General features: G+C 40.7%; 1 protein-coding gene across 1 annotated transcript in view; it reads right to left on the bottom strand.

Annotated features, from left to right (window-relative positions):
- LOC143389855 (alpha-1,6-mannosylglycoprotein 6-beta-N-acetylglucosaminyltransferase A-like) overlaps positions 1-13,780 on the bottom strand; it is a 102,079-nt gene that overhangs the window by 23,384 nt on the left and 64,915 nt on the right. Inside the window, exons 5-6 of the mRNA XM_076842622.2 lie at positions 10,018-10,164; positions 2,648-2,764 (exon numbers count right to left, since the gene is read on the bottom strand). Of these exons, the coding sequence (XP_076698737.1) occupies positions 2,648-2,764; positions 10,018-10,164 (264 nt within the window). The remainder of the gene's footprint in view (positions 1-2,647; positions 2,765-10,017; positions 10,165-13,780) is intronic.

Below are 13,780 nucleotides of genomic sequence, written 5' to 3'. Positions count from 1 at the left end.
CCTTATTCCATACTCCATTACTCTTTCACAGTTTATCTTTCCTTTTATTCTATTTTGTGTTTTTTTTTAATTATTATCTTAAAAAACTAATAAAAAAGACTTGAATTTGATTCCAGGTTTTACTAGTTACTAGTATGATCTTGCAAAACATCTTTTTAAGCCTTAATTTTCTCATCTGTATCATGGAAAATAATCCCACTTAAAATGTGAATGTAACTTTATTTGGAAATAGGGTCTTTGTAAATGTACTCAAGATGAGGTCACACTGATTTAGGGTGGACCCTAATTTATCATAAGTAGAGGAGAAGCAGAGATACACACAGGGAGAAGCCACACTGTCATGTAGGCAGAGAATAAAGCTCAGAGACTTTAAGCCAAGTAATGCTTGAGGTTGATAGAAGCTTGGAGGGGCAAGAAAGAATACAATAGCCTCCTCATCAATGGGGGATACATTCTAATACTCCTTGTAGATGCCTAAAACTGAGGATAGTACACAAACTTTTATATAAGCACTGTGGTAGCACAATAGCTTAGCTGATAACAGATAGCTACTAAGTGACTAAACCAGGGTGGATAGTGTATATAGCATGGATACACTGGACATAAGGCTGATTCATGTCATGAGTGGGATGGAGAAAGATGGTGTGAGATCTCATCATATTATTCAGAATGGTATGCAATTTAAAATATATGACTTTTATGGAAATTTCCATTTAATATTTTTGTAACATGGATGACTATAGGTCACTGACATCATAGAAAATTTCAGATATAAGGAACTACTGTATAGTCCAGTAGAATTGCTGTATACTTCACAGTGTGCATGATCCTCTGCTGACATCTAATTTCAGACTTCAGGCCTTTAAAACTGAGAGACAACATTTCTGTTGTTCAAGCCATCAAATTGTGGTACTATGTCACATGCAACCCTAGATAACTAATACACAAGTAACTCTGGGACACAGGAAGGAAGATCCTTAAATCTCCTCAGGAATGACTCCCTGGTGGTAAAACTTTAGGTGTGGAGCAAATATTTTCAGGCAGCCCAGTATGACCACACTTCACTAGGAACTTCTATCAAATGGGTCAGTTGAGTTCGGGGACTCCTGCCTACAATTGTTGAGACTGGGTTTGGGACTACACATGTGACCATTGGGAAGCTGAGAGCTATGCCAAAGCCCAATACCCAGACCATCTTCAAGGGGACAGAATATGGATAGCACATCAGAGTGCCCTTGCTCCCCTGGAGATGCTCTCAATTAACTGAAATTGGCAGGTTAGTGGGCCACCGACTTGTTATCATTCCATTCTATTTCCCAAAGGGGAAAGATGTTGTTTCAAAGAGGTAAACTGGCCATTCATCCAGGATATGTGCCCTTCTCGGATCTTTTCCTTCCACTGAACCCATGCCTTATCCATGCCATTCACAGTTTTGCTTTGAAAATTCCTACTCAAATGATAACTCAAAATGCAGCATTCACCAGAAGCACCCCCGACCCCTGCTCCCATCCCTAGATCTTCTGCATGTTGATTTTGGCACTGAACATCATCTGCGCTGTTAAGCATGTGTTTGTTGCTAACATCAACTCCTATCTCTGATCCAGGTAAATCACAGTGCTGAATACTAGGAATATAGCAGGCAGACATATATAGCAGGCAGACATATATGTGCTGCTTTCATGTTGCTTATAGTCTAGCAGAAACTCAGATGGTCTATTGTAAGAAATAAAAAACACTTCTTAGTGGCTAAACACTTCCTATGTGATAGACATTGTATTCAAGCACTTTGTATATGTGATCTCATTTAGTCCACTCAGGTTACCAGTCAAGTATGTAATATCAGCTCTACATTACAGAGGAGGGAACTCTACTAGTCACTGGAAGCCAAACCCAAAGTGTGTAAGTCCAGCCCACCCTCAAAACACACCTGCATGATTCTCTTAAATATCACAACCAAGTGTGAAGAGTGCTCTGATAGGAGAAGCACAGGGGCAGTGTGTACCTGAGACAGTTAACTGCAGGATCAGGACAACTGAACTCATCCCAGGTGGGTGGTCAACTCCCACAGGTGGTGAGACAGCCTCACCTGTGGTTATGGAACAAGCACCCCTCCCCCTCCCCAGAGTGACTCAGACAGTTCTCACAGACAGTAAGTGCTTAATAAATGTCTACTGAATTGATGAGAAGAGTCCAGAAAAGTAAGTTATTTTACAAGAGCCTACCTAATATTTTGGTAGAAAGAAACAAATAAACAGATATTATGCAAAAACATTTCTTTCATGATTTCTTCCCCATCTCCCCCTCCCCTCTTTTGGGGTAAGGTAAAAGAAGCAGGCCCATCTTTTCAGATCTCTAAGAGTGACCTAAGTCAATCTTGGAAGCTAGCCTAGTTCAAGCCCCTCCTTCTGTGCCTGGTACACAGGATCCATGACAGTTCAGAAGAATCCATGGCCACATGTGGACACTGGCTCTGCTTTCCATGTCACACAACATCCATAAAATCCCCAGGCCAAGTCCTACAGACTGGCTACTCTTCTAACTCCAGCTACTGTGGGAAAGTGCTATTGACTGAATCCAAGGGACTGTGATGCTTTCCACACATCAGGTCCCATCACAAATGGGGGGGAAATGGAATTAAAGAAACAACCTTCTGATTCAAAATCGCTTTCACTGCATCCTCGACTTCCTCCTGATTGTTGAGATTGACAGTCCACACATGCGGCCGGCTGATGAAAACTTCAGCATACGGATGCTGGGATGTCAGCTGGAAAAGAGGAAACAACACCTCAGTTTCACACTGATTTACAAAAATCTTCTGGGCTAGATGAAGTGTTGTACATTTTACCGCACTGAGTTGTACTTGCGCAGGTAATAAGACACTCATCCTCTCCCTCGACAACTGAAACATCCTGTGCAAACATAGCAGTTCAGAAACAAATAGTGATGGCTGCACATCTTGAATCCCTCTTGGAAATAAGAGAATGTCACAATCTGGTGACAAGGTGGCTGTTTTAGGTGGGGTGTGTGGGTGTGCCAGGGATTGAACCTGGGACCTTGTGCATGTTAGGCAGGGGCTCTACCACCAAGCTACACTCCCAGCCCTTATAGGTGACTTTAATTCCTAATGAACATTTATGCTCAACCAAAATAAGCATAGCTCATCCATACTCACCCCTGAAAATAACCTCTTTCAAACCAGTATCTATTTTCTTGGCTAGGACAGACAGGTAAGCATAAAAAATTGCAATAAAAATCAAGGCTGCAACAGTCCCAAGAAGATGAGTAATGGTGCATACAAAAGGTGATAGAAACAGAAGTGATCCCATCAGAATAAAACAGAATCTTTAGGGTTTGGGGAATAATCATCAGCATAATATTGGGGCCTGAAATTTTTAGAAGCAATCTGTAATTGGAAAAGCAAGAAATGGCAGTTTTATCCTAAAGGAGGTTTTATTTTATAAAACAGGGTGGTCAAAGAAGCAAAGATATATATTGACAATTCTGGGTTCTTTAAAAATCCATTCTTCAGGACAGCTAAATTTATCCCTCGATCATGCTGCCACCTCTATTCTTATACCCCTTTAAGGTAGTGGTGTAAAGGAGTGTTCTAGACATTTATGAGAATATTTTTAGTTACCACAAGAGCTGGTGCTACTCTTAGCCTGTGGGTGGGGACTAGGGATACATGACATCTAGTGAGGTCTAGGACAGACCTGCACAAGGAGGAATTGTTCAACTTCCATCATCATCATCATTTTCATCATTTTTGATGATGGGAATTGAACCAGGACCTTGTTAATGCTCTTTACCACTGATCTCCTCCTCCAGCTCAAAGAACTTCCAAATGCCCTGCTGGGCTTTTAGGTGGATTTATAGCATCTAACACTTTGATACAGTTTTAATATACAATAAATTTCCCAGGAGCATAATTACCATGTAAATCAAGAAATGTTTGTACTGTTTTATTTGGAACTTCGCCCATGAGCTGTCACCATTTTGGAAAAATCATGGCAGTGAAGTCAATGCCACTCAGGATATCAGAACTGCCAGTAAAATGTCCCCAAATTGGTCTATATTTGTAGCTATCACATTAATGGCAATTATGTATATATGTGTGATATGTGTACACACTCTTATATTTAGTTTCTCGTTCATAATGTCAATTACAAGCAAAAAAGGCTGACAACTCTTAGTTGAATGTTTTATTCCTTTTAAATACAAGTGTTCATGGTAAGAGGGAATGAAAAATCATGTCTGCTAGGATAGGTCTTGGCTACATAATATTGAAATATGTATTACTTTATTATGAATTATTTTCTTTTTATTTATTCTTCATATTCGAGTTAGGAAACTATACTTTTTTAATTATGTAGGCAGGCAGGTTACATTATTTAAGATTTTCATTTCAGGAGAAAAAAAAGATGTTATAACATGTTTATCATAAAAGGAGGTGTTAGCTCTGGAGTGTTAAGACCTTTGCTGTGGAAGCAAAAGGTCTGGCTCTCTTTTTTCCTTTTCTCTTTAGACTCTGATATAGAGATATACTTGGAGGAGTGGATGTTCCCTCTTGCTCTCAGTCACTGGTCTTGGTAGCCTGCTGCAGCAGTGGTGTGCAAAAACATGACTAAGGACAGGAAAAATGGGCCACAAGTCATTGGGCTCCAGCTGCAGTTTTCACTGCCAGTCACTCAGGGAAATCATGTGAGGAAAGTCCAAGAAGGTTTTCCCCGCTCTGCTCCTGCTTCTCTGCCCTGGGTCAGGTCCTGCACTAGCCTTTTCAACTCTCCACCCTCCTGATGTGTGCCTTGCTCTTTTGCACACTGGGCTTTGTGGTCAGTGGAAGGCTACAGATGATATGCAGTTCCATGGAACTGGGAACACCTGTTTTTTTTTTTCTCTGCACATATTTGGATTCAATCCCTATCAGTGAAATCCCATGTGGGGCCAGGCATTGCGTGATCACCTGCACATACATCACTTATTGGGTTTCTTATGTAGTCGTAAAGATTCTGAGGTATAGACCCAACAACCAGAATGTTCAAATCCAGATCCTTCAACAACTTATTAGCTTTGAAAAGGAAAGAGCATGACAATTTAGAGGATGTCAATGACTGAAGGCAAACAAAAGCCTTTTAAAACTTGCCAACATAAAACAAAATTCATTGGACTGGATTTATGCCCCTATTAGACCTTTTGTGAAGATGAGCAAAAAATGTTGCATTATTTTCATTTTGTGGCTTAGAGGACAAACTAATTAGCCCTTCTGCTCTAATCAGTGTAAATTAGAGTTGCCATCAATGTCACTATTTAGCAAGTAATATATCAGCAGCAGTCTCTCACCCCTCCCTACTCTTTAAGGTCCCTGCATATTTACAGGTTGCTCTAAGCACTAAGAAAATACAAAATGTTGAGCCATTATAATTTCATTCATCTACATTTATTGAGGGTTGCTTAATTTTATGAGGGAGGCATTTTGTGATTCATTAGCCCCTTTTGAATGTTATGTTCTTCCTTGCTAATTTATTGAGAACCGTCTGATCTCAGCTACTTCATCATGTATCAATCAGGAAATTTACTATAGAATAGTTTGTAAAAGTAATGAAAATCTTATTAAATATGAGACATTACTTCAGAGTAGCTATTAAATCTCCAAGGAGAACATGGGTTCTCTTTATTGGATAGGTTAAGAAAACCCAAAACAACAACAACAAAAAAAACCCTGAACTCAGAGAATTTCTCATAGTTTACAAAATGTCAGAATAATGACTGGGAATCTACTAATATGTTTCCAAATATGAAGATAAAAATAAAAATCCAATTCATATTAAAGTATAAAGAACCAAGTATAACCTAAGGCATTGTGAAATGTTTTTCCCTCTGAGTATACACTGTATTTAAAAAACTTGGCCCAATGCAAAAATAAAAACAAAGTTAAACTTACAGTTAGAACTCTAGACTTTCCCTTCAAGTGAAGGCAAAAAAAGAGACCCATAGGCAATTGATATGGGCCAATTTATGTTGCATGAATTGTTGATTGACATAAAAGGTTAACATAGGCAAAATAGAGATTTATAATTATACATACTCAGGTATATTTATAATTATATATATATACTTGTAAAAATTTCCCCTTTCCTGAGGGGAAAAATAAAAGATAATTTCTAAGAGGTTTTGACCCTTAGAAATCTGTAGACCTATTGACAGCTTTTTTCTAATTAAAAGCATCTTTGGGTAGGAGGATTTGGCAGCTTCTGTGAGCTGAAAGAGCAGAGGAGGCAGCCCCTCTCAAAGCTGCCTGGTGTTGCTGGAGGGAGCTACAGATGAAACCTGACCTTCTTGGGTTTCCCCCCAAGTTCATCAACATTCATCCCTCTCAGGCTTGAAGTCCTTTCTTCTCCTTTTTCTTTAAGGCCAAGCCCCATCTGTCAATCTTTGTCAGTTAACCCTGCACATTCTCCTTCCACCTGGCACAACTCCAAGTTAACTCCCCTCCTTAATCCATCTCCCTATTTCTTATGCACTCCCACTGATTATGCAGCTGTCTTATCCTTCTTCCAGATCAGATCTAGAGCTCTGAAAACAGAAAATGTGTCCTGCTGAATTCCATTAACGCAGCAAATAGTACCATGGACTCTGTAGGGATGCATTAAACATCTGTCAACTGCCCTTCTGCCTCCCAGCCCTCCGGTGGAAGCCCAGGACTGATGGAGTCATCTGTCTGAGGTCACTCACTGAGCAACCGTTGAAAGCAGTCCACACTGTCTTTCTATTGGAATCTCATTTCGGGCCTGGTGGCATCATCCCAGGCAGCAGTTCCAATGTCTGTTCTCTCTTTATGGCATAAAGAATGAAAACCCTCTGCGACCTCGGCAGTAAGCAAATGACTAAATGATGGCACTAACTGACAGAAAATAATGAACATACTTTTCTTGATAACTTCGTACTGGTTGATCTGGGCCATGTAACGTGACATCACTGACTTGGCCAAGTGTCTGGAGTGTTCTCAGTGTTGTGAGGAAACACTCAGCATACAAACAGCTGATCTGAATTCTTTAAAAGCAGTGAGGGTCATGAGTGACAATGAAAGGCTGGCTTTTTACAGACTGGGAGACTAACGGGACATGACAATCGACAAATGCAACATGGGATTCTGAATCAGATCCAGTAACAGAAGAATAATTTTAGCAGAAAAAAATGGCAAAGTGCAAATATAGTCTTTAGTTCAGATAATACTAGGGTACTGCTATTAATTTTATTTATTTTGATAATTGTAGTATGGTTTTGTAAAATGTCACCAGAAGATGAAGCTGGATAAAGAATATACCTCAATGCTATATTATTTTTGCAACTTCTCTGCAGACTATCTTAAAATCAGTAAAAAATGCAAAATTCTACTTGTAGGCATATAATCAAAAGAGTTATTATCAGGAACTCAAACAGACAGGGGTATACCACTATTCATAGTTGCATTAATCAGAATAAGGAAAAAAAAAAGTGGGAACAGCTCAAATGTCCATCAGCAAATGAAAGGATAAGTTCAACATGGTAAATACATGCAATGGAAAATTAGCCTTAAAAAAATTAAAAAGGATTCGGACACACGCTGCAACATGATCAACCCTGAAAACATCACATCAAAGTGAATAAGGCAGACCTAAGAACAAATATAACATGATTCCATCAAGCCCCTAGAGTGGGCAAACTCATAGAGACATAAAGTAGGAGAGAGGAGGAGGGGAGAATGGGGAGTTACCACCGTTTAAAGGGGACAGAGTTTCTGCTTGGATGATGAATAAGGCTACAGATTGATAATAGTGATTGTTGCATAACACTGTGAATTTACTTAATGCCAGTGAATCACACTTATAAATGGCTAAAAGGTTTTATATTATGTATGATTTATCACAAAGTTTTAAAATAGGGGAAATTACAAAAAAAAATCAATTTGGACAGAAGAAGGAACTTCTGAGATTTTCTATACCCAAAGGAAAACCTATGGATGATACACAATGGAGAAGAACAGTCTCATCAATGAATAGTGATAGGTGTGTTAATGAGCTTTATTATGGTGATCACTTTGCAATGTTTATTATTTCAAATATCAAGTTGTTTATCTTATATATATACTTCTTATTTGTGAAAAACAAACAAAAACTGCTAGGGATGACTGAAGTCTATTTTCAACCTCAAACTCTAAAGTTTCAAAATCAGTCACGTGCTGTAGCAGAGATTTCTAAACTGAGAAGTTAATCTCCCTGTTGGGAAAAGTCTTTTAAGCCTTTCCAAAATAAATAGGCTCTTCAAGACTGTTCCTGATCTCTGCGTCTAGTGCCTCCCACAGCACTGGCACCTGGCACACAGGTGAGCTAAATATTGGTGAATGAACTGACCTTTCAAAATGAAACCACTTCCATGAAGAGTTCAAGTTATACGAGTAAAAGGTAAAAAGTAAGCAAACATCCAGTTAACCCTGGTCAGATGTTATCTGGGCTACAGTTAACCTCTTTGAGATAATCTATGGTTCTTATTGATTTTCCATCTCCTTTGGCCATTTCACCAATGATACAGGGGGTTGGAGAAAAGAACTCTTAAAAATAATCAGTTCTATGAACTGATAGGATTCCCGATTCATTAATAAACATCACTAAACAATTTATTTTATGTGCTATATAACATTTGTTATACAGTTATGACAGGTTCAGAGAAAGTGACCCAGAAGGGTTTCAAAGCAGCAGCACTGAAAAAATAAATGCTTCAAAAAGTCATGGTTATGTCATGGGAGGACTGTCCATCAGTGTAATTCCCCTGTTGAAGGCCCTGAAGGACAAGGGTGTTGCTTTAACTGATGGAGAACATCTTGCAGAACCACCTACTAACTACATGGAAATAAAAAGAAAATCATTCTTAAAGTTTCTTGCACACATCTTTTTCTGGCCAGATATGGAAGCACCCAGCTTGATCATTCACACTTAGCTGCAAATGACTTGTTTATTGCTTCTAATCAAATCCAGCTTTCCTTGGTGGTGATTTATCATCTATTGTGAATTTTCAAGCTGATCTCTGAAGGCAACTGAAGCAAGGCTTCTGCAAATGGTTCTAGCAATGGCAGGACCACTTCATGGGGTGGTGCCTGCTGATGGTGGGCTAAAAACTCAGGCATATCACCTGAGTGCCCAGGGACATGTTTTGCCTCTTAAGGTTGAGGTTCTTGGAGAATATCCATGGCCCACTTTTAACTCTCTATAGCTCATCATGGAGAGTTGATTCTCCACAAATATGTTACAAATTTGTTACTCAGTTGATCTTATCCTAAGCTCCCAACAAGAAGAGTTTAGCTTCAGACAAGAAGAGCTCAGCTGCAATCAAAAGGCTAGAATGTCCTTGTTGATTAGACAGTTGGCATAGAGGTGATGTGACTGAATCATTTGTTTCTCTAAGCTCCAGGATCAGGTCCCTAACCATTTCCCTTCCCACATAACCATGTTGGATGATGCTAATAACACTATCACTTCTCTGCTTTCTTTATCCCTGGTTCAGCATCTTTGGGTCCAGAAATATTTAAAAACATTTGAAAAAACTTCATGTACTCTGAAAATGGGCAGACTTTTTCCTCTTAACATTATCCCTTAAACACTGCATAACTACTGTTTATGTAGCACTTACATTGTAATTATAAGTAATCCAGAGATGATTTGAAGTATGTAAGGGGATATTCTATGCAAATACTATGCCATTTTACATAAGGGACTTGAGGATCCAGAGATTTTGGTGTCTGTGTGTGCACGCATGGGGAGGGGTGGCCAAGGGGGGCGGTCCTGGCACCAATTCTCCATAGATACCAAGAAGACTATACCTACATTATCACTAAGTAAATAGTTCTTCTTTTTTACCTCCCATGTTGCTGGGGATTGATCCCAGGACCCTGAGCACGCTAGGCAAGTGCTCTATTACTGAGCTACATCCTACCCCCAATTATTCCTGTAATTGAAAAATAGAATGATTCTGATAGATACTTACCTCTCTCAGTGTTGGCTTGCCAATGAAAAAGTCTGTGTTTTTGCTGCTTTTTGGTGGGTTGAACTTGGGATTCAGAAAAGCACATCCATTTGCAATAGCCTCCAGGGGAGCTGGGCCCTCATATGGGAACCCAAGTCCAACAAACAACTGGAAGACAGAAAAACATGCATATATAAACACATCAGTCAGGACTGGCCTCCCTGGCTCACAGGGGGCTACACTGTGGTCCATTCCTGTGAATGCCTCAGACACTCTGGAAGGGTCCCAGATCCTAGGGGGTGGGGTGGGGCAAAAAGAAGGGGCTTGTTCCAATATCTGAAAAACATCACCAGGGACTTTTAAAACCCTTGTGAAGTGGCTCAGCTTACGGTATTCTTCTTCTCTCTGCTAAAAAAAGTAAGAAAATAAGTGTTGGGAGGGGGGTTGAGGGTGGCTAGAGTATTAAAAGAAAAACAACAACAACAAAAACCAAGGCCCTACAATCATCTTTCTGTAACTCACCAGGAGACATGACTGAAAAAACACTTGCTTAACTAAACAGAAGGTTTCTTCATTGAAGCAGCAAACAACAGGCCCTTTCAGGGATGCTGGGCAGAGGGACAGAAAGGTCACTTGGCGGTTTGATTACAGTTCAAATGGAACTGCTTTAAAACAATGGTAGGTCAGTAAACACAGGTTTTCATAATGGGGTTTTCACTGGGGGACACCAACATCTTGGTTTTACTTTCTTCTGGGTGGGGGAAGAAGGTACTCAGTTGCTAAATCTGCACGGCAATGAATGTTCCTGCTCCAGCAAGCAAGCCACATGTTTCCCCCAAGGCAGACAATAGATGGCAGCAGAAACACGCTCTCTCAAAGTCTTAGGAACAACCACAGCAGCAGGGAGACACTGTGACAAAGGGGACGTGCTGCTACAGTTCAGTGGATCTGATTCCTGGGTCCAAAAATGAGATAATATCTCAGACAAATGCCTCACTCTGCATAATGTTCATGCAAGAATACTGCACACTGCTGGAGGGCTGGAGGTAGGTGACGGTGAGGTACAAGCCTGAGTTTAGTGAGGCCTGTGTTCTTCCTACCCACATCACAGAGTCAATTCTGAAATCTCTCCAGTTCCCAAGAGGCATGTCAAGTGATAAAGCCCAGGTGGGCCCCAGGGCAGTGCTTCCTTTCATCTTCATGGTGAGAAACACCCACAGAAGGTCCTGAGAGTGGAGGAGTCTGCTGAGCTGGATTTATCTGTATGTGTGGTTCTCCCGTCCCTAGGCTCTCTCCTCAGCTCCCCCACCCCATGCAGCTGTTTTAAATGAGCAATCACTGAGATGTTTCTGCTGGAAAGCACCGGGTCCAAGCTGCTGGATTCCCTGTGCATTCCTGGAAGACAAAGGATGCATGTGTCTGGCACTCAACACAAGGGCTGCACAGAGAGCAGTCCACATGTGACACTGGAGAATCATGCAGATCCCTAAGGAGTTTTGGAGCAAAACACCTGAAATTTCAGGTTTTCTGAAGAAACTCCCTATCCTATTAATTTTTGTATAGACAGGGCACTTAACCTTTCTTTTTTTTTGCTGAAGAAATAACCTTTCATTTTCTGTAAACCTTGAGATCACACAGCCAGGGACATCCATGAGGGAGAAAGGGAGGTGGGGTGAACAGAAGGTTCAGGAGGCCTGCAGAACTCCTACTGCTGGCTGTGTCATTTCCCCTTGGAAGGAAGAGTCCCTGGAGGTCATGGGGTGAGGGTGAGGGCCTGGAAGCTGCAGCATAGAGGGAAATCTCTATTCCACTCTCCTGCTCTGGATTTCATTCTTGGTGCAGAGTGAACAGAAGTCAGATTCTCAGAGAGAACTGTTGAATACAGAGTGTGGCCCGGCACTGTGGCCCAGAGGTGGAAGAGGCCTGACAGCAGAAGAAATGCAAATAAATATTGGGATGTACTAATGCTCCAGGACATTCTCCAGGCTCTCTCCTCAGCCCCCCCCAACCCCATGCAGCTGTTTTAAATGAGCAATCATTGAGACATTTCTGCTGGAAAGAGGCCTTATTGAGCATGAAGAATCCAGGGTTTCCATCCTTAAGGCTTTTGACTTCTGTGATCTCCTCTTCCTATCACACTTTAGGAAGAATGTGCCAAAACTCTCCAGGAAAAAATAGATGACATCCATCAGGCCATGATTGGACAGAGCACAGCATAGAACACCTGGGCCTTTTTGATTAAAAGCAGTACTAAAAGATGCAGAATAGGTTTTCATGGGTTTAGTCAGAGACCCAGCACCCACAGTGGTTCCTGACCTTTGGAAATTGAGGCCTGCCATGAAATGCCAATACCCTTATCAACCCTAAACTGTCAATAACAACTTTGGAGGAAATGGAAGAAGCACAATGCTTTTCTATTTCAATGGAAAATCTTGGAGAAAAATTTAATTAGCTCCTTCAGATCAACCAATCTGAACCTATTAATTAAAAGAATTTGAGGCTGTGGCTTAATGGACTTGAATATAACCTAGGTTTAATTATATCTGAATAACAATTTGCACCAACTCTTCTGCCTTGCTGGGACCAGAATATCTCAGTGCGAAGAAAATAAACACTTTGGGCTACCTCTCCCAAGCCTATTTAGAAGGAAGCTTGAGCAAATACCACATAATTTCTTGGCAATGGGTTTTCCTGTCACACTAATTAACACTGCAGAAAATGCATGATTTGGAAACACCAAATAATAGTTTTCTGTCACTTCTGTCAATAAGCAAGTATTTTCTTGCTTCCTGTCTACTCATTACTTGTGACATTATGATGGAGCAGATATATTAAGGTCAAACAGCACATCTGAGAGTTGAACGACAACAGGATAGGCACAGAAAATTCACCACTTCTAGCTGGAAACTTTGGCATGCTTACAGCCTTGCCACAAACCAGTACCTTAACTGTAACAAATTGTTTTGGCCCTAATCTCCACTCCCCAGTCCTTGCACCTACTTGCAGACTTACTTAGCATGGATGAAAGAGAGAAAGAGACAGAAGTAGGACAGCATTCAAGCACTGGGGATAACCTTCTCAGGAGAAAACTGTCCATATTTTATTTAAACTGCATCTGGCCCTCAGAAGCCCAGAATCTAACAAGGATATTTCAGGTGACAGAACATCTCCATGGCTGCAACTCTAACCCCATCAGTGAGTGTTCCTAAACAGAGGGATGACATGCTCTAAAATTAAATTGTGAACTAATGCTAAGAGAAAAAGGGCAGATGAAGCACCATTCGCCTTCTTCACAGCATAGGGTGGAAACATTCCAACACAGAGACCAGCAAAATTTTTCCTCTCAGAATTTTTCTCTGTGTGAAAGGAGAAATGGAATTATTTCAAACCCATAAGTGGGGCACTCAACAAAGATTCCTTCAAACATGGACAAAGGCAGTTCTTATGATAACTGCATGGTTTTGGTCAGTTTTAGTCACTTTCTTTTTTTGGGTGGTGGTGCTGAGGATGGAAGTCAGTGTCAGCCTCCTAGGCAAGGGCTCTACCACTGTGCTATACTCCCAGCCCAGTTCTAGTCACTTTTGATGGGGCACATCAAGAATAATCCAAAATCTGGTATACTCAACATACACTTTTCTGATGATAATTAGCCGTGCTGAGGTGGCTCAGGAGGGAGTTGAGCAATGAAGTAACCTTGAGTTACCCAATAAATTGGTTATGACACAAAGTAGCAATTAACAGTACAAGCTTGGGAGTCAAGGAGAACAGGGTTCAAGTCCTGACA

The sequence above is a fragment of the Callospermophilus lateralis genome, unplaced genomic scaffold (assembly GCF_048772815.1).
Source record: "Callospermophilus lateralis isolate mCalLat2 unplaced genomic scaffold, mCalLat2.hap1 Scaffold_66, whole genome shotgun sequence".
NCBI classification, from domain to species: Eukaryota; Metazoa; Chordata; class Mammalia; order Rodentia; family Sciuridae; genus Callospermophilus; species Callospermophilus lateralis.
This window is presented reverse-complemented; position numbering and strand designations above follow the sequence as displayed.